The sequence below is a fragment of the Leptosomus discolor genome, chromosome 11 (assembly GCF_034619465.1).
Source record: "Leptosomus discolor isolate bLepDis1 chromosome 11, bLepDis1.hap2, whole genome shotgun sequence".
In the NCBI taxonomy this organism is placed as follows: domain Eukaryota; kingdom Metazoa; phylum Chordata; class Aves; order Leptosomiformes; family Leptosomidae; genus Leptosomus; species Leptosomus discolor.
The window spans coordinates 21,684,358-21,708,654 of record NC_141401.1 but is presented as its reverse complement, the minus strand read 5'-3'; the positions used below and the strand labels follow the sequence as shown (position 1 = coordinate 21,708,654).

Here is a 24,297-nt window from a genome sequence, read left to right as displayed (position 1 = left end):
AATCGAATGTTTTTGTAAGAATTGCAGAACTTCAGATGGATTGTAAATACTGAATGTTAACCAGAAAAAGAAACACCTTTGTTTCTTTAATGATCCCTCATGTGTATTTCTCTACCTATGCCTGGGATGTGTATTTATAAAATGATGTCTGTTTGTTTACCTCTGTGCTTCTTTCTGTTGAGAAACTTCACTTCTGTGAATCTGAACAGAGATGTTCTCAGAATGGATTCTTCTGTGATGATTTGTTATCCCCAAGTCCTAAAGCTAGAAATGGCTTTTTGTGTACGTTCTGGGTAGAAATATTTGAAAAACACTGAGGAAGAGGAGTTATGGTAGATCTTTTAAATGTGAAAATGGAGACTCTGTTTCTTGATTTCAGGTGAAAGATTTTTTTTTTCCTGTGCTTTGCAAACTGTAGTGTATGTATACACTGAAAGGTAATTTTTTTCTTGAACCAGGGAATTAGTCCTATTACTGAGATTAAAGCTGGTATTGCTATTACTGTACCTAAACCTGTAATTTTAAATTTTAAAATGTTATATGGCATTTAAAGAAATTAATTGTAAATTTCTGATGATTTTCTTTAACTTCAAGTGTTTGGTACAGACTTTTCTTGAAAAAACTTGTCTTATTCCAGACAGAAAACCCAAGTATGGAGAGACCGTATACATTTAAGGATTTTGTTCTTCATCCAAGAAGGTTAGTAAATACCACATAAAAATACTAACTTTCGTGTCTAAACAGAGAAGAGGAGACTGAGGGGTGACCTCATCAATGTTTATAAATATGTAAAGGGCGAGTGTCAGGAGGAGGGAGATGGGCTCTTTTCGGTGATGTCCAGTGACAGGACAAGGGCAACGGGTGCAAGCTGGAGCACAGGAGGTTCCACCTGAACATAAGGAAAAGCTTTTTCGCTGTGAGGGTGACAGAGCCCTGGAACAGGCTGCCCAGAGACGTGGTGGAGTCTCCTTCTCTGGAGACATTCAAAACCCGCCTGGACACGGTCCTGTGCGACCTGCTCTGGGTGGTCCTGCTCTGGCAGGGGTGTTGGACTGGATGATCTTTCGAGGTCCCTTCCAACCCCTGACATTCTGTGATTGTGTGATACGTAAATAATGTCTAAATTTATGTTTTCATCAAAGAAATTTGAGCATCAATGGAGTCAGATATTTGTGGTTCTAAAAAGTCAGCATTTGTTTAAATACTTACAGATTATTTCATAAGAATAAACCATTTATCTTCAGGCCATAGTATAATTCATATTATAACTTCATCTGAACAATTACTATTTTGCTGAACAGTGAAATCAGTGACCAATGTTATGCCATAACTCATTTATCCCTTTTCAACTTGACATAGTTTCCTGCCTTCCTGTCTCTCTTGTTTGCCTGTTTCATGTAAGCGGTTTCATGTGACCTCAATTATAAATGTAACAAAACTTAAATGTTAAGCAGCTTTTCCATCTAGGAAGGCCTGTGTTAAAAAAAGAGGAATTTTTAAATGGTAGGTAACACTTTGACGCTGATGTTAGTATTATGTGTTTTGTGTTTGTTTTTAAAATGTAGATACTTATCCTAAATCTGAGCAGTTTTGAGCAAGTTTTATTAGAAATAAAATAGATAAAATGCATGTCAAAATTTTTCAGATAGTAGGTTCCAGCTTAGAAATAAGATCAGAACGTGTAGGATCTACAGATTTAGAAATAACATCATAACATGGGGGATCTATAGATCTTTCTCAGCCATGTTGGTAGCAGAAGCATTTTTTAAGTATTTTACACTTCTTGAATTTTTTGCAGCTCAGTGGTTTTAACAGAGTTCGTGACTGTCAAGTTTTGTTTCATCTCCTGCTTTTCTGAATGTAACATTTGCTATCCTATAAATGAATGGAGATAATATTTATTGTCTCTACATAAATTAACTTCAGGTGTTGTTTGTTAGTCAAGGATCCTAACCTCTTCATGGCACAACTACCAAATGAATTTGTCCCTGCTTTGTAGTAAAAGATGATGCCACAGGTTTCGGGCACTTTTTCTGCCTTGAAATCTTAATGTAACTCTGAGATGCTTTAGTGTTTTTAATGCACATTCTTCAGTTTTGCTCATTTTTGCATTACTTAGGCAGGAACAGTAATAATAATGTTACTACCCTCCCAATACCTCAAGCTGAGTACGAATTATTAAAATGTTAATACTGTGAAATTAATTACTCTAACGATTGTATTGGAGAGTAAGATAGTTGGTTACTTCCCCTTTCAAAGGGATGTGGGATTTTCTGAAACCAAAATACGATCTGAATGAACATGTTTAAAATCCAGCATGAAGTGTTTTTCTGGATGTTGGAAAATCTAACTTCTTTCTGCATGGCAAAAAAAAAAGACATTACACCTTAGTGATGTGGGGGCTTGGGTGGGGTTGTTTTTTCTTTATTTTAATAAGATGATGGGTAGCTATGCAGTTGACTCACTAGTGATATTTTCAGCACATTTATTTTCTTTTTTTTTTCAATATCAGTAGCCAAATAGATGAGATAATTTGGCAGATTTCTTTACCAAGTGAAGTTATTAAATAAAATCAATATGGGGAAGTACTATTTTCAAGCTTCTAGTGATGCATTAAGCTAAATACAGAGGCAGATGCTGAAGTATATAAGTTTGCTGTAACTTAAAGTTTTAGGAGAAGTAGTGCTGTAGGTTGAATTAATGTTTGAAGTGTCTACACACAGTCAAATTATTAAAATTATATTAATTAAATTGTCATTATTTTTATTTTCTTGTCCTTTATTGTTATGCATTGGTTGCTAGGGAAGTTTTCAGAAGAGTGAGTTGGAAAGAAAGGTTTCCAGTTGTGGTGCATAATATCAAGGTGTATTCAGAAGTCTTAAAAACTCAATACCATTATAGAACTTCATTAATTTAATCTATAAAAAGCAAAGGTTGTGTTGAGACAGTTAAGAGTAATCCTCTCACTGTGCTTTTTCAGCTATTTTATTTCCCAGTGACAATTTCACAAGTGCACAACAAGAACATTTTATTTTCTCTTCCACAGCCATAAATCGAGAGTTAAAGGCCACCTTAGATTAAAAATGACTTACTTGCCTAAAAGCAATGGGTCTGAAGAAGAAACCACGGAACAGGCTGAAGAATTAGAGGTGGGAAAAGATGTGTTTATTGCTGAAAAACCTACCAAATGTCTTCAGCTATTAGGTGTAGTTATAGTAAAAATGAATGCTAGGAATCACTAAACTGTAAATTGTGTTTTAGAAACAATCCAGTTACAAGCAATTGCTTTTATCTTACATAAAAGTTGTAAGTCCGCATAAAAATTCTGGAGAATTTTTCCAACTAAAGGTGTGGCTTTGTCAGTGTATCTGAAAAAGAGAACATACATTAGGCTTTTGGTTTTGTTCTGGTACTCGCTTGGCATATGTCTGTGTAACTTTTCTTGGTTTACAATTAATGGAAGTATCATTGCCAAGTATTTTTACTGCTGTTTAACACTGTTTGACCCCAGCCAGCCACTGACATCTTGCTGGCTTTAGAATTTCAATGCTCTCCTATTTTATAGGGATACTTTGATCTTAGCTGCTTTACATTTGCCATCTTTTGTAAGGAAATCCAACTTAGATCAATGGATTTCTTTTCAAGACTTAAACAACTCTAATCAGCATTACCACATTTGCTGTAATTAAACTTTGTTACAAAGTGATGTGCTCATCTGACTAGTACATTTGCAGCATAGGTATGAAATAAAATCAGTTTACTTTTTTAATCTGTTCTATGAATGCTGTTTATTTTCCTGGAATACACATCTTTTGACGCTAATATGTTTGAGGAACTTGAGTTCTAAATAAGATTTCTGCATGCATAATCTGTCCTGTCATTTATTGATAAATATACAGGATAAACCCCAAAGCCAATCTTACTGGCTTAAGATGTAGTGGAACTGCACCTTAAAAAGGCGGGTGGTTTAATAAATTGAGATAGTTCTTCAACTTTGGTAATATTAAAGGTGGTTAATATGTCTCTTAGCCTGGGTGGATTATATTGGATCAACCAGATGCTGCTAGCCAGCCGCAACAGCAGCAGCAGGAATCTCCTCCGCTGCCTTCAGGCTGGGAAGAAAGGCAAGATATCCTCGGCAGGACCTACTATGTCAATCACGAATTCAGAAGAACACAGTGGAAAAGACCAACTGCTCAGTATGTTTTTTGGCCTGAAAATTCAAGTCTTACATTAACTAGTGTAACTAATTCACTCTAGTTACGTTGAAAGCAAGGAGAAGTAGAAAGTGAACAGCTTGAGAATTAGTAGAGAGATTTCCCTAGCTTAACGTTCAAGCCCGTGTGTAACGGTCACTGGAAGTATGCATTCCAATAGCAATCGATTACAGCTGGAAGAGATAACAACTACAGTACTGGAAAGGGAATTACTTTCCAGCCCTAAGCCTGGTTCCTCCTTCTCAGCAGGGACTGCATTAAATTATTTACCTTGCGTTTTTTCAGGGTTGTATTTTTTTTCCCCGTAGCACGTGAATTACAGTAATCCCTGGAATGCTATCTTGTTCTTTAGTGTAACGTACACTTCCTGTGGACAAGAATGCTTATTCTTTTTAAGCCATTTACATCTATTTTTATAGCTCATGACTGTTTCTTTTTCTTCTGCCAAAATGACTATAATGTATGTTTTTGCTGTTAGCCTAGCTTACTGTTGAAAAATAAACTATGGCTACTGTATGCTGACTTCCCCCCAATAGGGACAACGTAGCTGTTGCAGATATTGGTAGTGTGCAGTTGGAGGCCCAGCACGTGTTCACTCATCGGCGACAGATATCAGAGGATACAGAAAATCTAGACAACAGAGATTCCCCTGAGGTAAAAACAATCTCTAAATGCTTCTGAAACACAAGTAAATTTTAATCTAGTCAAAAAGCTTGTCTTAACTATTTGTAACTTGGAACTACATAGTTAAACTGTTTTTTCTTTATTTTCTTAAAGAGCTGGGAAATTATAACAGAAGATGAGGCAACAACGTATAGCAATCAGAACCTTCAAATACCTCTTTCACAGAGTAATTGTGATCTACAAACTCATCTTGCAGAAGAATTAAATACCAGACTTACTACCTCTGGAAGTTCAGCTACTGGCCAGTCAGCAGCCTACACTGTAAATTATTTTTCTCATTGTGCTAATGTACAGAAATATCTATAATATTTTGCACAAAAATGTTACTACTGATAGAATTAGATCAATAAATACTTAATTTAACAATTATATTTTTAATTTCGTCTTGAATGCAGAGAATTTAAGAATCATCTTTTTTACTATAGAACCCCAGCTAAGCAAACATTTTATTCTCCCTGCTTTGCTTATGTGCATTTCTGTCTAAGATTAATACAGACTTACATGAGTTATTTTTTTCAGTCTGTAAATCTGCCTCTTATTCTAGTGTCATACTGAGTACTGTTGAAAACTACAGAGGAAGGAAGCTGTTTATATCCTGAAAACTTATTTCAAAGGCAGTTGTGCTATATTGGTTACTCTTTTCCACTAAGAAGAGTTTTCAGATAATTTGTTTTTCATTGTGAATATTGGGGTAAAGTTTTATGATTGGGCTGAGGAAACCTGGTGACTCCATAGCAGTGAAAAAGGGTCTTCGCTTATACAAACTTGTCGGACATCTCGGTGAGTTTGCTCAGCTTGCTAACCCAGCAGAAGACTATTCTCTTTTCCTTCAGTTCTGTGTTTTTGCAGGTTTAGCAAGCTGAAACAGCATGCTAGGTTGTGTGACAAATGCTATAGTGGTAAAGGGTACATAGTACATACAGCACGAGTACGTAGCCAGTAGTGAGACATGTCTTTTTGGTGGTAGCAGGCAATTAAATAAGCTCAGCTGTCTTGTGAAACCCAAGCTCCAGAAACAGCCTTGTAACCTGATACGTGACTTGAGAAATCCACTGTCCATTGAGGAAGGTCTGTAGAGGTGATCCGGACTGTCTAGTCTGTAAGATTTTGGTATTTAAGTAAAATCATTAGCTTTTGTGATGCTGAGAATGCTGTTTCCAGCAGCAGTAGTGATGCCTTTGTACGAACTTAGAAAAACATAGTCAATTCCAAATTTACTTTTGGAATGACAAAGTGAGAGTATAGTGGTCTTTTCCAACCTAGCGATTCTGAGATCGAGTCCAACTGTTGACCTAATACCACTGTGCCCACTAAACCATGTCTACAAGTGCCACATCTACACATTTTTTGAACACCTCCAGGGACAATGACTCCACCACCTCCCTGGGCAGCCTGTTGCAATGTTTGACAACTCTTTCAGTAAAGAAATTTTTCCTAATGTCCAATGTAAACCTCCCCTTGAGGCCATTTCCTCTTGTCCTATCGCTTGTTACTTGGGAGAAGAGACTGACCCCCCACCTTGCTACAGCCTCTTTTCAGGCAGTTGTAGAGAGCGATAAGGTCTCCCCTCAGCCTCCTCTTCTCCAGGCTGAACAGCCCCAGTTCGCTCAGCTGCTCCTCATAAAACCTGTGCTCCAGGCCCTTCATGCTATTCAGAATCCTATGGGTAGCAAGAAAACTGTTATTTCAGCTTGCTTGGGTGGCCTAGTTAAGCAAAGGAAGAGGCCGATGTTCAAATTATTTGTAAGAGCCAGCTAGAATGACAGTCTTGCCTCCCTTCACCTCCGTCACCCCCAAAAAAATAAATTTGAGAACTTAATCATGCTCTTCCTGTGAAGTATTCTAAATGGGTATGTAGATAGGGAAAAATCCTTCAAATAATCAGGGAGATTCTGAAGCAACATGAAATAGGGTTACTTAATTGTAGCAGATGAAATCTAAATATGGCTCTAGACAGAAAGGTGGGTGCTTACGCAAAATCCAGGGATTGAATTACTCTTCTCAAACTGGATGTCTCAGACTCTCGTATCTTGTCATTATTAACTGAATCTATTCTCTGAAAAGTTGTCAGCTCTGGTACATCACAGGCTTTAGTCTGCTGACAAAACACAGGAAGTTCTATACTGTAAATTCAATTGTAAAGTAACTGGTTGCAATTAACTCAAATGTTTTACGTGCCAAAACATCTATTGTTAGGTTTTAAAACTTTCACAGCGTCTGTGTTACTGTGTTTTAAGGTTATAATAGACACTGTGAACTTAATGTTTGTAGCAGTGTTAAAAAAAAAGTTTCAAAAATACTGTGTTAAGTCAATATTCCAAAACAAGTAAGACTTTGTTCCAGATGAAAACTGTAATAGTTTAAAGTGTGATAACCATTGTTGACTTTGCTGCCTTCCTTAAAGCTGCAATAATAGCTAATATGTCATTCTTCTTCACTACTTCAAGAACCATTCCAGCAGAAGAGGTAGTTTGCAAACATACAGAGTTGAAGAGCAGCCGGCACATCCAGTGGTATGTCATTTTCCAAAAAACATCAGACTTGTGGAGCAGGGAAGTTGAAGGATTTTCTTCATGTAAAACTTTTTTTTTTAACTGTATATTATGTGCTGACATTTTAAATGAGATTTGGTCTTCTGCTTCTGACAGCTGTCCTGACAAAATTGCAATTATGAGTCTGGCAAAATTGAAGTTCAGTTGTAAAACTTTGATGTGTCAATTTTGTGGTTTTGGTTTAACATTAGCTTGATGCATGGATAGAGCCTGCCGAAGGAAGTAGTCTTGCCATGGAGATGGGAGTTTTGTTTTCTCAAGTTATTTGCTTTATAATTAAAAGCTGTACCACCATGCTTACATTATATTTTCATGGTGACACTGCAAACTATGAGCTCATAGCCAGAGGTACTAGGGTGGATCAGCCATGCCTAAACCAGGTACATCATTGAATCCTTTTAGATGAGGAGCTTGAATTAAAAATAAAATAATATTTAAAAAAAAATCTGTTACTTCATACTATTCATTAAGGACTTAAATACTGTTTTTCTATTTTATCCAGTTTGCAAAAATAATGAATCTTCTGGATTATAGTTTTGTTGTTATAATTTGACAGAGGAAAGCCTTTTCACAGCCAGTTTCATAGTTGTCTTAACTGTTTTTCTTCTATTGTCACTAATATTTAGTTACTGCCTACTTCATCGGGGTTACCCCCAGGCTGGGAAGAAAGACAAGATGAAAAAGGGAGGTCATATTATATAGATCACAATTCCAGAACCACTACCTGGATAAAGCCAGTTGTACAGGTACTGTCTGTCTGCGAGTTTATTCATGTTTTCAGTCATTTAACCTTTTAAACATCTCGCGTGATAGAAGTAGAGTTAGAGACCCCTTTGAAATAGAACATGTGAAAGGCATGAATTGGTAAAGCACTACATAAAATACCTGAGAGAATGCAGTAATATTTATGGCAAGTCACCTTACTATTAATGTACCAAGAAAGCCTTCCGGAGAGTAGTAGCTGATTGAGAAGCCTGAAAGATTTCTTGGTAGCATCATTGGTGATTGTTAGACAGTGTTGTTGATATTAGACTAAACAAATCTGTGTACTGTCTGGCACTTGCTTCATGAAACAGCTTTCATGAGTCAAAAATATAGGGTAATAAAAAAAAGTATATTGCTCTGCAGGGCTTTGATTTTTTTTTTTTAATTTATTTTTTTCCCCTCCCTTTTGGTCATTTACCGTAGATCACTATGGAAACAGGTCAGTTGTCAGCTGCACAAAGTACTTCTGTGGGAAGACAACCACAAGCAACACCAAGTGATTCATCGCAACAGTCTTCTCAGCAGCAGCCTGAAGTGGAGCAAGGATTTCTCCCTAAAGGCTGGGAAGTCCGACATGCACCCAATGGGAGACCATTCTTTATTGACCACAATACCAAAACTACAACATGGGTAATGGAAAATTGCTCTCATGGACTGAAATTCTAGTTCCTCTCAAGTCCAAGTTTTGCCACTTTGAGCCATCTTCTGTAGATTTCTTCAGTGCCAAGATAGCTGTGTCATGTCTATTAAGGAACATATATAATCAGAATGCAAAGTCATTTAAAAATATCTATCATGAGTAGAACACTATGAATTTTACAAACTGTATTGGTACTTGAAAGTTTAGCTTGGAAGGAGGAAAATATTGAAGTATATAGGAATAAGTTTCACTGATGTAAAGCATCGCCTAAATGACACTTCTGCTGTGGCAGCTTATATGCACTGTTAACAGAAATCAGTTTTGTAACCTCACTTTCAACAGGAAATCAGTTGCCTGGTACAGTGCCCAAGGCAAATTACTGTGAGTTCTTAAGAAAGCAGGCCAGGGGCAGCTACAGTGTGGATGAGGGAGTTTTAAAGCTACAGTTCCACAGACTGGCACTGCACACCGCTAGGCAGTGCTAATAGATGGACTTAAGCATTTAAAGAGAGGTCAGTACTAGTGTCAGGTAAAAGAGAAACAGAGAAATGCATTAAATTGATTCAAAGTGAGTATTCATTTCTTCAGGATTACGGAAAGACCCCATTTAACACAAATGCCTTCCGCCCAAAAAACCCCAAACCAACCAACCAACCATTAAAAAATCCCAACCACCACACCCAAAAAGCACAAGGTGTGCTAGAAATCATGTAGAAAGATTAATTCCTCTCAATTACACTAAAACTGAGTTGAATGAGGGATATTTCATATATATATATATATATATATATATATATATATATATATATATATATAAAAATAAAGTGAGAGGTCATTAGAAGATGATTGTGAACTACTGGAGGATTGAAAATCCCTGAGGAGCTACCTGGCTGCAGAATCTAGTTGGTACTAGGCATATTCTTTACACAATCATTAATAAAGAGGAAAAAATGAAAAGTGAGATAAAACAACAAAAGATTTTAACGTGCTGCTTGTTTTGTTTTCAAAGGAAGATCCAAGACTGAAAATTTCTGCTCATCCAAGGAGAAAGGCTTCCCTAGATCCAGTAGACCTGGGCCCATTACCAGTGAGTAAACCATTTTATACTCGTTTTGCAGATAGAACAATCTAAATATTTAAGTTAGCACTATTGAAACTTGAACATGAGAAAATGCAGCCCGCTTTGTTCATACAGAAAATACTCTTATTTTGAATTCCAGTGCTGAGAGTAGAGAGGGGGAATGCCCCCAGTTGCAGGCCATGTTGAGTTCTGTGCAAACTATGTGGTCAGAAATTGATAATAAAAGTGTCTCCTCCTTACAGCCAGGGTGGGAAGAGAGAACTCACACAGATGGAAGAATATTCTTCATCAACCACAGTATGTACAATGTAGTATTCTCCCACCACTCGTCATTTTATTTCTGAACATTATCTACATTAATGGAACTAATTAAGAAATGTCTTGCAGATACAAAGAAAACACAATGGGAGGATCCTCGACTGCAGAATGTGGCAATAACTGGACCAGTAAGCTTTCCTTACATAGCTTTACATATTTTTCAAGAATATTGTTAATAGAATGCAAACAAACTCTTGTCATATATCAGGTTCTCAGTCTGGAAGATGAAACTTCCAGGGTGTTTGAGCAAGGCATTTTTATTTTTAAAGACTGTTTAGAAAGCTTTCTGTGGAAATGGTCTTTAAATGCCAGAAAGAAAGAAAAAAAAAATTTTGAAAAAATAATTGGAAAAAAAAAAATCAGTTCCCAGAGTAGTAAGACAGTTTCCTTATAGACTGGGGAGCAGAGGGGGGAGGATTTGAAGCGGGTAAGAAACTTCATTTTTTTTTTTTTATCCACAGTGTCCAAAATAAAACTAGCTCAATTCGTGAACTAACCTTGGGAGGTGGGGGAGGGGGCAGACAAAATGACTTTAAAAGGCATGAAATTAACTTTGAACTGAAAAATGTTTATCTAGACTTGATACGTAATTTGAAGTGCAAAATTACCAGGACTAATTGCAAAGACTGTACACATTATAATTATAGATGGGTTTTAGTGTTCAACTGATATCTGCATTTATTAATAGCCCACACATGTAAACAACCTTCTCTGTCCATGGAAAAGAGAGGTGTTTGTAGCCAGGTCTCTCATGATCCAGCAAGGAAAGACCAGGCGTTGCGTAAGTCGCTAAAGGCATTTTGGTCGCTTTGCTCTGGGCCACTTGGCGATCTCAGTCACACCAGCTGACAGTGAAGTACTGAATAAAGTCTGTGAAACCGATCAGAACAAGTGAGCTGAACAAAGAAGTGCTTCTCATTCCTGGTGTTTTGAACTGTCCATGTATTTATAAATCAAAAGTCTCCCCGGTACTTAATGAAACATGTATTTGTGTTTCCTGAGAACTTAAATGCATTGTCTGTGTTTCACAAACGCAGACTTGTTTGTATTACATTAACTGTTAGAGTAGCTCAACCACTTTTTCTTTTTCTTTTTTTTTTTTTTCCCAAAGGCTGTGCCTTATTCCAGGGACTATAAGCGGAAATATGAGTTCTTCAGAAAGAAACTGAAGAAACAGGTTAGTATGCAGTAGGAATCCAGTAGAAGGTTAAACTTGTGCACCGAAATGAAGGAAAGCTTAGATTACAGTGAAAGGAAACTGAGCTTTGTAACCTGCTTAGGGAAGGCAGACTTACTGTTTGATCACAAATACATTTGTGAAGCAGTGACTGGTAACAATTAGCATTTAATCTCATAGTAGGGTTTGTGACTTTATGCGGCAGTGAGACTGCAGGCAATCTAATTGAAAAAGTAGAAATTCTAACAGGTTAAAAGAGTTGTGACCCTGGAAGTAGGCTGGCAAGAGGAAAGTTGGGAAATCGCTGATCTAGCATATGATTTTGGAACTCAGAATATGGAAAGAGAAGTTCTCATAATAGATTGTCCGGACAGAAATATGTACTGTCATCTTTATCAGGCTAGATGACTGTAATAAATTGTTATAGCCTTAAAATATGAAGTTTATGAATCTCATTTGCAAGTTCTAGTTTGAAGCGGCGGTGCCAGATATACTTATAACACGTAGCATAAAAGACTGTAAATAGCATCTGGATATCCAGATAACAATGAGTCTTTGCACAACTGCAATCAAATTTGGTATCCTTGGGAGAGATTTTTTATATATATTTATATATATCTATAAAAAATAATAGCCTTTGAGTTTAGGCCCATACTTCACCTTTTACCTGTACCAGCCTTTCTGACCCCTGTGCCCTTTGAGCTGGCGTCTAGATGGCACACAATTACAGAGGTGCCTCATTTCTTGTGTTCCTCGTCAGACAGGCGTAGCGTTCGTTCAGGTGTCGTTCTCCGAACCTGGGAAGTAATAGACAGCTCAGCCACACAGTACGGTCGTAGTAATTGAAGAGTTAAATACACATGTAGGTTTTAAAGCGTATGTTACTCCTGCCTTTGAAGCATTCACAAATCCTTAAGTGACAATTAGGGTAATGGATTGATTTATAGAGATTTAATTATTGAATACTATTTTAATCAGCTAAGTTTGGTTTTATTATTGCTTGAACTTTTTTCTGAAAAGTTGATTTGCAACTAAAACCAGGAAAACTTTTTTTTTTTTTAAATTTAGGGATATTTATTGCTTTCTGAAATGATGAAAAAGACCTATATATTTCAGCCACCATGTAAATTCAAGATACAATATTATACAGTATTTTGCAACTTGGAAAATGATAAATAATGTGCTCCCACACACCAAGTAATTGTTTTTGTTTGTAGTTTGGCTCAAGCTGTTGTTGGATATAAATAGGCATTACATTTAAATACAGCATTCTATTTTTTTTTTTGGACATTTAGGATAGATTATTTAAGGAGTATAAGAAAATAAAAAGGAAGCATATCTGAATGTGTCACACTTCTCAGTGATGTATTAAATATTTCTGCATTCAAAAAAATCATTATTTCTACTCAGTGACTAGTTCTTTGAAATTTGGAAAATACTGGGTTTCATTGCGTCATAGAGGAACACAAGTTGAAATTTAGTGTTCTCAGTTTCCCTGGATTTCTCAATTTTTGCCTGGAGTAATTGCTGAAATAAACCAGTTGAAAGCAAGTCAAAGCAAGAAAGTACTCTGTTCTCATGTAGTGATTTTAATGATTCAGCAAAGTTTCATTCCTGGTTTGTTAGGGACTTACTCTGGAAGCTCAGCAGCAAATAGGAGCTCCTTGAATATTTTTGTTTAAATATTTTCCTATATGATAGTAAATATAAATGTGATTTGTTCCTGTGACTTCAAATTTTAAGTAGACTGATTTTTATTTTAATATTGTGGGAATACTTGTCATGTATGTCTTAAGAGAATGGGATGGACATCTAGCCTTATAGTTAGAATGTTGTGATGAATTTTCAGTGTTAAAAAAAGATTCCATGCCTTGCCGCTTGCAGAATAACTGAGCGTATCCTGTTACTAGTAAGAACTTACTTCAACCCTATTTTCTTGGTATGAAATAAACCTAGTATCTGAAACTCTCCATGCTAGTTGAATTGTATGTAAATAAAGCCTCTTGTAAATCATATTGTGTTATATTTCCAAATTATTTAAGAAAAGGATTTTTGTTCCTTTCTTTGTCTGTTAACAGAATTTGCATATGCTGCAAGACTAAGATACCAGGGTTTGTTCTATTATTCTGTTTTCTTTTTTCTTTTTAGAGTGATATTCCAAACAGATTTGAAATGAAAATTCATCGCACAACAATCCTTGAAGATTCTTATAGAAGAATCATAGCTGTAAAGAGAGCAGATTTCCTTAAAGCAAGACTTTGGATTGAATTTGATGGTGAAAAAGGTTTAGACTATGGAGGAGTGGCCAGGGAATGGTTCTTCCTCCTCTCTAAAGAAATGTTTAATCCTTATTACGGATTGTTCGAATATTCAGCTACGTAAGTAATGCAGGTCTGGAAGACATGGAGACTAGTTGAGGAAAGCAGAACAATTGTATTTCTCATACCTATTTTAAGAATGGAGTAACATCCCCCCCACCTCCCCACCCCCAAACTGTGTAGGAGGGTTTAGTTGTGAATAACTGCAGTACTCTGCACAGAGTTCTTTGTTTGACAGGAGGATACTGGGGAGACAGTACCGGTATTTTTTCAGCAGTCTAACACAAGCCATGTCATCTTTGCATAGACAAGCATACGCTTGTGACCATTTGCTACTTGCAGAAGAGGCAGTATTTAACAAATAATTCAGAGAGTGTTATTCTGACTACTTTAAAATTAATAAGAGTTATAGCAGTTACATATATCTGGTGTTTCAAAACTGTTATTTCTGCTATGCTGATAGGATCTTCTATTGAGTATTGTTTAATATTAGATTAGTGATTTATTAGTCCAAATACGATTATTTTTTCCAACGTCATGAAAAGTAATACCTGATTAACCAGTGATGTCTTTCAGATCTTCAAATGTGGGACTGTTCCAGTAGTTACAACATTTTGTTTTCTTTCTCTTCCCTGCTCCCTCCCTGAACTTCAGGGATAACTATACTCTGCAGATCAATCCAAACTCTGGACTTTGCAATGAAGATCATCTCTCTTACTTCAAGTTTATAGGTCGTGTAGCTGGAATGGCTGTTTACCATGGCAAACTTCTGGATGGTTAGTATTTATTTTATGTAACATGATGTTTATAATATTGTGTATATTTTTAATTTTAAGTTACATACTGTTCAATTTATTTGTTCTTCTTTTAAAGCCTTTTTTATTCGTCCTTTTTACAAGATGATGCTCCAGAAACCAATAACACTTCATGATATGGAGTCCGTGGTATGTAATTTGCTTTATCATGTATGGTAGGATTCCACGTTCATATTAATTTTTCATGTGTATCTTTTAATGACATTGTGAAGGTTTGAAAGTGCACCAAAGAAATTTTAGGGTACTTTTTTTTTAAGTCTGTGTCATTGTTTAACCCCAGCTGGCAACTACGCAGCCCATAGCTGCTTGCTCACCCCACCTCCAGTGGGATGGGGGAGAGAATTGGAAGGGTAAAAGTGAGAAAACTCGTGAGTTGAGATAAAGACAGTTTAACAGGCAAAGCAAAAGCCATGCTATGTCTTTTGATTATTAAAAAGAAATGCATTCTTGTACTTTCAGAGGCTAAAAATATTGAGTGATAGTGTAACATTTTTAGAGGAAAATATGGTCTTTACAGTTTTCGTGTTTCTCTGTTTCCCTAATAATGGTTCTTACCTAGAGTAGTCGTGGATGGAGTGATTTTTATTCAGTCTCTCTAATCTATTACTGTTTTGAAGTCCAATAAGAATGTGGAGTATAGTTCCTATCCATTTCTAATAATAGATTTGTAGATGTGTCCTGAATTTATTTTTTTTTTCAGTACTGTAGAATCATACAATGGTTTTGGTTGGAAAGGATGTTAAAGACCACCTAGTTCCAACCCCCCTGCCCTGGACAGGGACACCTCCCACCAGACCAGATTGCTCCCAGCCCCATCCAGCCTGGCCTTGAGCCCTGCCAGGGAGGGGGCAGCCACAGCCTCTCTGGGCAGCCCCTTCCAGTGCCTCACCACCCTCACAGGACAGAACTTCTTCCTAACATCTCATCTCAATCTCCCCTCTTTCGGTTGGAAACCGTTACCCCTCGTCCTGTCACCACACCCCTGATCCAGAGTCCCTCCCCACCTCTCCTGCAGCCCCCTTTCAGCACTGGAAGCCGCTGTAAGGTCTCCCCGGAGCCTTCTCTTCTCCAGGCTGAACACCCCCAACTCTCGGAGTAGAGGGGCAGAATCCCCTCCCTCAACCTGCTGGCCACGCTGCTCTTGGTGCAGCCCAGGATGCGTTCGGCTTTATCTTAATTTTCGTTTCCTAAGGCTCTTTGTAGTAATGCCTAACAGTAAATGGAAGACAAGTACAGGATGAGACACAAAGAAGAGTCCAAAATACATTACTTCAGATAATGCTGAGACATCACCATTTTGCTACTTGAGACATTTTAGTCCTGAAATTGCTGAGTCTTCAGATTTCAAATGTCTTTAAAGGTCTTTGTAGCTTTGTACAATGGCAGAGTCTCTATATCCAATACATGATTACCCTGGGTAGCAGCATTCGCTGGGCTGTAATGGAGCCACTTGTGGCTTAAAAGGTGGCTACTCTGTTTTGTATTTACTATTTTGTAATTCCCTCTCATAGGATAGTGAATATTACAATTCTCTGAGATGGATTCTTGAAAATGATCCAACAGAACTGGACCTCAGATTTATAGTTGATGAAGAACTTTTTGGTCAGGTTAGTATGTTTATGTAAAGTAGAATAGACAAAACAGGAAAGAAAACATTTGACCTGTGAAATTAGCTGATCTTATCTGTGTGGTATTAAGAAAAACCTTTCACTCAGTCATGCTGGTTTGTTCGCTCAGCTGCTTCTTTTAGCTGGCACATGCTCATGCAGTGCTCTGTTGGCCTGGCTGTGATGTGAGAAAGGACTTGGAAATAAGAAGAGCTTTAAAAAATAGCTTGTGCTTTTTTCTTAAATAACATTTGTATTGAAATGTAGCTGTTGCTGTGAATGCAACTGAGACTAAGATATTCATAGTCTCATTACTTAATCTGGAGTAGAGCTTGGTTTGATATGATCAGTTGGAAAGGCTGAGCTCTTTTGGAAATGGCTGGAATCATAAATTCCACTGGGAGATAATAATTTTTTTTTCTCTAAGAGGTACTAGAAAACTATGGAATAAACAAGTCTGTTGTATAGAAACTATCCAAGATAAGTCATGTAAAAATACCACAGGTCTTGAATAAAAACTCCAAATTACAGGTGCCAACTAGATTTAAGTAGGATTATAGCTTTTGTGGTCTTGGGTAACTAAAATGATCCTAAGTAGGAGCATGAAAATGAACATCTGTAATGAACTGAAAATCAGATACTTGTCTACTGAGGTTCTAGTAGCATAAATCACTATGTAACAGATATGCATATTGATTCACTTATTTACTGGGACCATTGCAGAAATTTTTCTGTAAGTGTTTTCCCTTGAGGTTTGGAAAAAAGGCTGGGTCATTGAAGGTGTAGTTAGTGAAGTTCATGTTACTGACAACTTGTGTGCAGACTCGGGTAATCTGTTGTAGCAGGTCAGAAAACAATTGAGTTTGCCTTGTTGCAGTCTGGCATCCCTGAATAATACTTTTTTTCTTTTGAAGCCATCAACCAAATTCTTTAGGTGACCTGTGAAACTGGTTCTATTTCTCGTAGTTCTCAAATTCTGCAGTCTTCAAGAGCTAACTAAGTTACCTAGTATTAACTTATGTATTTGGTTACATACTTACCTCTTTTAAGACCTGTTCTATGTATTGCATTTAGACCCATCAACATGAACTGAAAAGTGGTGGATCAGAAATAATTGTAACCAACAAGAACAAGAGAGACTACATTCAGTAAGTAGCGGTCACTATGTGCAGTGTATCTCACTGGATTGCCCCTCCTAGTCATAGGGGCTGTGTGTTAGTTGTATTAACAAAAAGAAGTTGTTGCTTTGTATATAAACTGCTTTTATTTTAAATGTTTTTGGTTTTTTTACAGTCTTGTAATTCAGTGGAGATTTGTGAGCAGAGTACAAAAACAAATGGCAGCCTTTAAAGAGGTATAGTTTTAATCACAAAAATTCTTTTAAGATTTTATTGCATCTAGTTTTAAGACAAGCTTTTTTTGGACATCCTGAAGACCCACAGATAATGTTGTTACAGGTATTAAAAAAAGGCCGTGATACTATTTGTAGTGTCAGCTTTGAATTATTTCAGACTTAAAACTCTTTTGGGTGTATTTTTACTGAGGTGTTTAATTCATATTGAAAAATGTGCTTATGAAAAATGTGCTTAGTTCTCAGTCTTGGCTGACAGCTTTAGCTGTAGTGCAAACTAATGATCTCTGCAGAAATAAAAATTAAATCAAACTAATAGAATTAAATTAAACTAGCTGGTTTATCCTTATTTGTATAAATGATTTTACATGTATGATATTCAGACTTAAACGTTCACCATTCAGTGTTGCACAATAAAGATGTGAGATAAGTCATAACTGAAAGTACTATAACCAAACTTGAGTCTGCTGGTGCCCAAACATCTGTATTTGATGTATTGCTTTGGCTCTGTTTGCTAACCTATCTAAATATCAACAAAAATGCTTAAAAAATGTTATCTTGATTTTTAAAAACTTCCCTCATCTTTTTAGGGCTTTTTTGAATTAATACCACAGGATCTGATTAAAATTTTTGATGAAAATGAGCTAGAGGTAAGTATATAATGGAAAAGAGAACAAATTATGTTGAACTTAATGTTACTGACTTAAACTTTGGTTGTTTTTTTTTTTTTGTCTGTAGTTATTGATGTGTGGACTAGGAGATGTGGATGTGGCTGATTGGAAACTACACACAAAATACAAAAATGGCTACAACATAAACCATCAAGTAATACAGTGGTTCTGGAAGGTAACATGAAGTTCTAATTTTTTTTTTTTACTCAAAACCTGTTCAAAAGCTGCTACCTTTCAGCTATGATAGTTTATCATGTGATTCATCAACACATAGGTAACCTTGACCATTAAAACTCCTGAGAAAGATAGTAAGAAAACTAAAGATTAGATGCATGGTAAGAATGTAAATACTTCTGGTTTTTAAAAAAAAAAAAAAAAATCCGTGCCTGACTGGAATTAAAAATTTCTGTGTAGGTTTTTCTGTCATGGTTACACTAAAGAGGTGTTAAACTCTTCTGTTTAATAAATTAGAGGAATTTGTCTGCTAGTTCATAACATCAGGAATCTTCAAAGAAAGTAGGGCCCAAATCTTCAAGGGAAGTATTTTAACAGCCTGCTAAGCCAGTAACTGTACTCTTGTTACAGTGCCATTAAAAAAGTTGTTGACTTCATACCTTTTAGCAATAGGCAGAGAAGTAGACCTTGTGTGTCACTAAAAAAAAAAAAGCACATATATAAAGGGTGATGATTCTGAGATAAAAACTATGCTGTATAAATCTGCTAGCTTAAAACCTTAATTTAAAAATAAGCTTTAATTGTGATCATTATCATACATAGGCAGTCTTAATGATGGACTCTGAAAAGAGAATAAGATTACTTCAGTTTGTTACTGGCACATCCCGTGTACCTATGAATGGGTTTGCTGAGCTGTATGGTGAGTACTTAACGATTATATTTGTGATTACGTGACGGCGAACACGGTACTGACACTGTCATGATACTGGACTTTAAACGTAGGCACGTTGTTTTTCAAATTTTGCTTTAAAAATGAGTAGGTACTGGCATACTAAGAAGCAAAGTTAGAGGAAAGTCACTTGGATCATGTTTCCCATGTTCTATAAATACTTTGTTTAAATTCTGGTTTTGGAAATTTTTAAGATGTATAGGACTTCTCGAATGTGGGTTTTTGAAGTCCTAAAGAGCTGCAAAAATCCCTGTTTAACACGTGACGGAGCTTGAAGAAAATTCTCAGTTATCTAAGATCTGATTACAAAGACATGCTGGTATCAGCAGTTAACTGCAGAGTCTCCCAAGTTCCCCAACTGCTCAGAAGCCACAGTTGCACAGGTACAGTTGTTTGTAATTATACACTCTAAGAGGACCACTGGTGCCAAAAGAAAAGTAGTAAACCTACAATGCAGAGACTGGAACATGCAGATGGTAACCAGAGCACACTCCAATACCAAAGACAGAAAACCTGCTGTGGAAGGACTGGGCAAGCAGATAAACCAGCCCACAAAGGGTGGGGGTATGTTGCTTATGGGAAGCCTTGTTTTCAGCTGCCACCAGCCATTATGTTTTCTGCCAGACAGCTTTATTAAGGTGAAAGTGCTTGAGATCCTATGCAAATGACTAAATAGCCTAACTTGGATATTTGAATAAACATTTCCTTCTTTGTAAACAAGACAGTAATTTGTTTATAAAATTCTAGAATTGTGAACAAATATCACCCACCACGTGTCCCCGTTTCTCCCTCTCTTCACTTTCATCATAAACACTTGGTGTATTTTTTCAGTACCCTCACTGAATGAGTTGTGTGTTCCACTGGGAAGGGCAGTGCCCTCAGTGGCCTTGAGCCATGTGTCTGCTGTTGCACTGGAGCCTTGGTACTGCTGGAATTCCAGCACGTGCTCATTGCACTGGAACCTGCTCAGAATCCTGCTGCCGCCAGATTTTTGTTTATTTGTCTAAAACCACTACCAGAGATAGAACTAAGGAATGATACAGAGAAAGAAACTGCTCTTGGCACCTTTCTGCTCAGGAATTACGATATCCTTGGGCAGTCTTCTGGCCAAGTCCATTTCTGTAGTTGATTCACTTGTTAATAAAAAATTCAATTAGCAGTTGTCTTGCACAGCGCTTTGTTTCTTTCTGTTACTGTTATTTCCGCTTTACTGTGGCCCACATGCCATCCTCACTAAACCCCAGTCATGCTAACAATCCCATTCCCAGTACCTGCTTTGATCTGAAGACCTGTAAGGGGTTCTTCAGTGCTTCGCGTTGGTATGTGGCTTTTTGCTGCTGCCGGGCTGCCCCTTCGGTTGTTCTCAAACAACCCGCCTTCGGGCTGCGGTGTCTGTGCTGGCTCTCTAGGGAGAGACCTCCCTCTTGTGGCCCGGAGAGGCGTTTCTGTTCCTAACGCGGAGTGCTCGGAGTCTGGGAGCAAATCCACCCGAGTTCGAAAACTAGGACGCTGAACAGACGTGGCTTTCTTATATTTCTTGTCTTCCCCCCCACCCTGCCTTGCCAGCCTCCGGTTCATTCGTTGGGTAGGTGAAATGCAGGCTTACTCTTCCCTAGCTGTTAAAAGGCGGTTTTATCTTCTTACCACGACATAGAATGTACTGCCAGTCATAGAGCTGCTTCTCTGCTTCAGCCTCATTCCAGGCGTTTTTATAGTTACCTTTTCTAACCAGCCTCCTGCACTGAAGAAACATGTAACCCGAAGAAGAAAGTAAAGAGGAGCTGGAAGTGTTCACACAACTACTGACATCTATCTCACTGACGATGTTTTGTGATGAAGTGCTCAGTGTTGGCTCTCACCTATCTAGTTCATTCACTGGACTTGTGTGACGTATAGTTTCTGTGCAGTGATTGGTGTTTCCTACCTTTTTGTGTATGTTGGTAGTTGCAAAAGGGTCTTCTCCTCTTGTTTTATTTTCGTGATTGGGATGAATGGTCTTATGTTTTTTATCCTTGGGTTTTTTTTTTCTGTACATAAATTGGCTAACATCTTCCAAATCCACTTCTACACCATGCATTATTACATGTTATGATAATATAATTTCGTTTACTATGAATATGTTTCTTTTTTTCGTGTCTCCACAAAACCCACAAATGAAATCTTTTTGAATTGACAGTTACAACTTGTGTAGTCAAAAAAAAAAAAGAAAACCCAACTCAAAAAACTCAAAAAAACATTTTGGAGGAGTTGTGAAGAAAAGGGAAGGTGTCTGCCCGCATTACAAAAACAAATTCATTTCGTAGGTCTGAAGGTACTCTACACAGCACATGTACCTCAGCTGTATTCACAGATCAGCCTGTTCTCAGTGCTGCTCATCTTTGATCTGAAACGTGTTTCACATCTCCCATTTCGGACGCAGAAGACTGCTCGTACTTGGGTAGCTATCTGCCTTGGAATGCGGTTCTCTAACAGTATGGGTGGTCTCCCTGTGGAGTAGTCAGAAGACACCCACTGTCAGACATCATCTCCTGTTCTCTGACAAGATAATGATTTTTAATTTTTTTTAACTCCACAGTCTTCTCTAGACATACACAAGTGCTTTAAACAGCTTAAGGAAACAGTGACAAAACGCCCTTTGCATCCACTTGGCGAGAGCTGAGAGATCCAAGAAGCTTTCAGATATGACATGCTGTAAGACAGCTGTTGAAGGCACAGGTGTAGCTGGAGTGGCGCTTGGTAGCCAACAAAGTTCTCTCAGGTGCATATGGACATCCCTGGAGTACACATATGGCCACCATGTTTCAAAAAGTTCTCAGTTACTCCACTGTGTTGCGTAGGTGTTATGCGTAGTTTTACAACATAAAACTTTCCGCATAAAATTTTCCATGCCAACTGCTATGTGTATGCATTTAGGTCTTAGCCTTCTGAGCTTAAGGTGTAAAAGCCTCTTGAAATTAAGGTATAACAAGAAATAATTAAAAATACAAGTGAATTGGGATTATTGACCATTACTGAGTAGAGACTGTCCTTGATTCTTTTAGATGGCTACTACTAATGTCAGAATTGGATTACAAAAAACCCAGAATATTTCACAATTTGAATTTATAATTATAGAAATCTCATAATGGGGTGAAAATTTCTGTATTCTTTTCTGCAGGTTCAAACGGACCACAGTTGTTCACAGTTGAACAGTGGGGTACCCCTGAAAAACTGCCAAGAGCTCATACCTGGTGAGTATTTAATTTAGGTAGGTTGCAACCTTTAGTAAGAGTGATAAAATGCTTAAGAATTTTTTTTAATCTGTTTTTCAGCTTTAATCGCTTGGATTTGCCTCCATATGACTCGTTTGAAGATTTATGGGATAAACTTCTTCTGGCAATTGAAAATACTCAGGGTTTTGATGGGGTTGATTGAGATACAGCATTAATTATATCAGTCCAGTGCTGCAATTTTGTTTTAAGGGTTTACAAACAGATTTGAATTTTCCAGGGACTACCATGGTATTTAGTCACATGGCTATTGAATCTTCATAGTATCACTTGTAAAATCAGTATTAAAAATTCACTAACTTTTGAAAATGTATTTTACCATTTCTACAATTTTGTGTACTTTGTTAATAACTGCAGTATACACGTTGGATGGGCCAGTGCCGAGTAAGTAAAAAACTAAAATGTTTTTAAGCAGTTGCCTCTTCTACAGTATTTGACACTGTCCTGCAGTAAACTACTGAAGTAAAACTGTGAAGAAATCTTTGCAGAGGATTTAAATTCGAACTGCTGCTCTAAGAGGAACAACTGAAATTGTTTTTAAAAACAAAAACAAAGCCAACAAACTTCACGTGATGCAATATCATAATCTGTGCTGCTTCAGGCTGTTTGCTACAGGTCTGCCCAAAGCACCTTATAATCCAGCATATTAGGTAAAACGTTGGAAGGCATTTGTTTGCATTATCAGCCATCAGTTTGCAGAGCGTTGGCTTGCCGACACATTTTCTCTTAGGTTTCTGTTTCTAACTTGCTTTTGTTAAAATGGTGTAACAAAACCAGGATTTTTATATAAAACAGACAAGCAGCATAATTCTAAATTGCAATGAGAAATTATATTGATTTTTTTGTCTGAATTTGTATATTGTCATTGGTTTTTTGAGTGTTCACCACTTTTTTTGATAAATTTGTAGTTCAACGATGGATAATATTTCAATGCAGCCTTTTGCAACAAATGAAAGTGAGATTTCTATGGATATCACTCAGTATTAGTTACTGGTAGTTAGAGGCCTTTTATTATCCATTCTTGCAGTATTGCACTACATAACAATAAAGAACATGTTTACAGGGTTTTCTGGGCCAAATTCAGCAGTCTGATGTGTGCAAATTTCCCTGAACTGCGTGGAGGTTATGCACGTGTAAACAGGTGCAGAATTTGGTTCTGTAATATGTTTACAGGTTATGCTAGTTTCTATAGCTGCATTTTTATATTTTTTTCTCCACTGTTAGTCTAGAAACCAAATTTGTTAATACAGTATAACCAAAGTCATAACCAACAATGTGCAATTTCTTGTAGATCAACTTGTCATATAAATACTTGTTTGATTTCTTTTGTAAATGTGGGTGTATTTTGTATTAATGTTAACACGTTTTTTGAGCAAGTGCTGGTTAAAACAATTAGCAAAGTTGGTTCTAAAAGAAAAAAAAAATGCTTTATATACCTACCTTGCTCCGATTTTAACATTTTATTACCAATATAGTCTGAGGAAATGACAGTACCTAGCTTTGGCCAGCAAATTTCTGTTTAGTTGCAGTATTTATGAATATGCAAGAAGGAAGTGTAGCACATATCTCTCGAAAGATATGTAAATTATGTAACAAATGTAATGGGTCTTAAGGGATATTTAAAGTCCCACTTCACTTTGTTTTATTCTTTGACTAGGTCGTTAGGGCTGAGAATATTACATGTAAATAAAGGTAACTTATACAAATTTCCCATATCTATATGCAGTTTTGTAAAACTTGAATGATATATCAGTAAATCTGTATAGATTTGAATTAGCGGGTTTTGTTGCATACTTTAAAGTATAAATTGAGGATCCTGAGAGCAGTAAATAAAAGTTTATTCTAATAAGTTGTGACTCACTTCTTTGAAGTGCAAATTGGAAGTCTTTAAACCAGCAAGAATTTGGTAATTTTAGAACTCCTAAGCA

The 24,297-nt window shown here is 36.9% G+C and overlaps 1 protein-coding gene across 5 annotated transcripts in view; it reads left to right on the top strand.

The window, feature by feature from the left end:
* NEDD4 (NEDD4 E3 ubiquitin protein ligase) overlaps positions 1-22,648 on the top strand; it is a 39,781-nt gene extending 17,133 nt beyond the window's left edge. For 3 of the 5 annotated variants that reach the window (XM_086471537.1, XM_086471536.1, XM_086471535.1), the window contains 23 exons: positions 638-699; positions 3,047-3,149; positions 4,030-4,199; positions 4,754-4,871; positions 4,995-5,162; positions 7,349-7,414; positions 8,080-8,199; positions 8,642-8,848; positions 9,868-9,945; positions 10,182-10,236; positions 10,327-10,385; positions 11,369-11,434; positions 13,583-13,812; positions 14,407-14,528; positions 14,626-14,696; positions 16,079-16,174; positions 17,249-17,322; positions 17,468-17,528; positions 18,116-18,175; positions 18,264-18,371; positions 18,974-19,070; positions 22,258-22,330; positions 22,412-22,648. In XM_086471537.1, the coding sequence (XP_086327663.1) occupies positions 638-699; positions 3,047-3,149; positions 4,030-4,199; positions 4,754-4,871; positions 4,995-5,162; positions 7,349-7,414; positions 8,080-8,199; positions 8,642-8,848; positions 9,868-9,945; positions 10,182-10,236; positions 10,327-10,385; positions 11,369-11,434; positions 13,583-13,812; positions 14,407-14,528; positions 14,626-14,696; positions 16,079-16,174; positions 17,249-17,322; positions 17,468-17,528; positions 18,116-18,175; positions 18,264-18,371; positions 18,974-19,070; positions 22,258-22,330; positions 22,412-22,514 (2,367 nt within the window). In that variant the 3' untranslated portion in view covers positions 22,515-22,648. The remainder of the gene's footprint in view (positions 1-637; positions 700-3,046; positions 3,150-4,029; positions 4,200-4,753; positions 4,872-4,994; positions 5,163-7,348; positions 7,415-8,079; positions 8,200-8,641; positions 8,849-9,867; positions 9,946-10,181; positions 10,237-10,326; positions 10,386-11,368; positions 11,435-13,582; positions 13,813-14,406; positions 14,529-14,625; positions 14,697-16,078; positions 16,175-17,248; positions 17,323-17,467; positions 17,529-18,115; positions 18,176-18,263; positions 18,372-18,973; positions 19,071-22,257; positions 22,331-22,411) is intronic. The other 2 variants (XM_086471538.1, XM_086471539.1) reach the window with 2 other exon arrangements.
* The last annotated feature ends 1,649 nt before the right edge of the window (positions 22,649-24,297 follow it).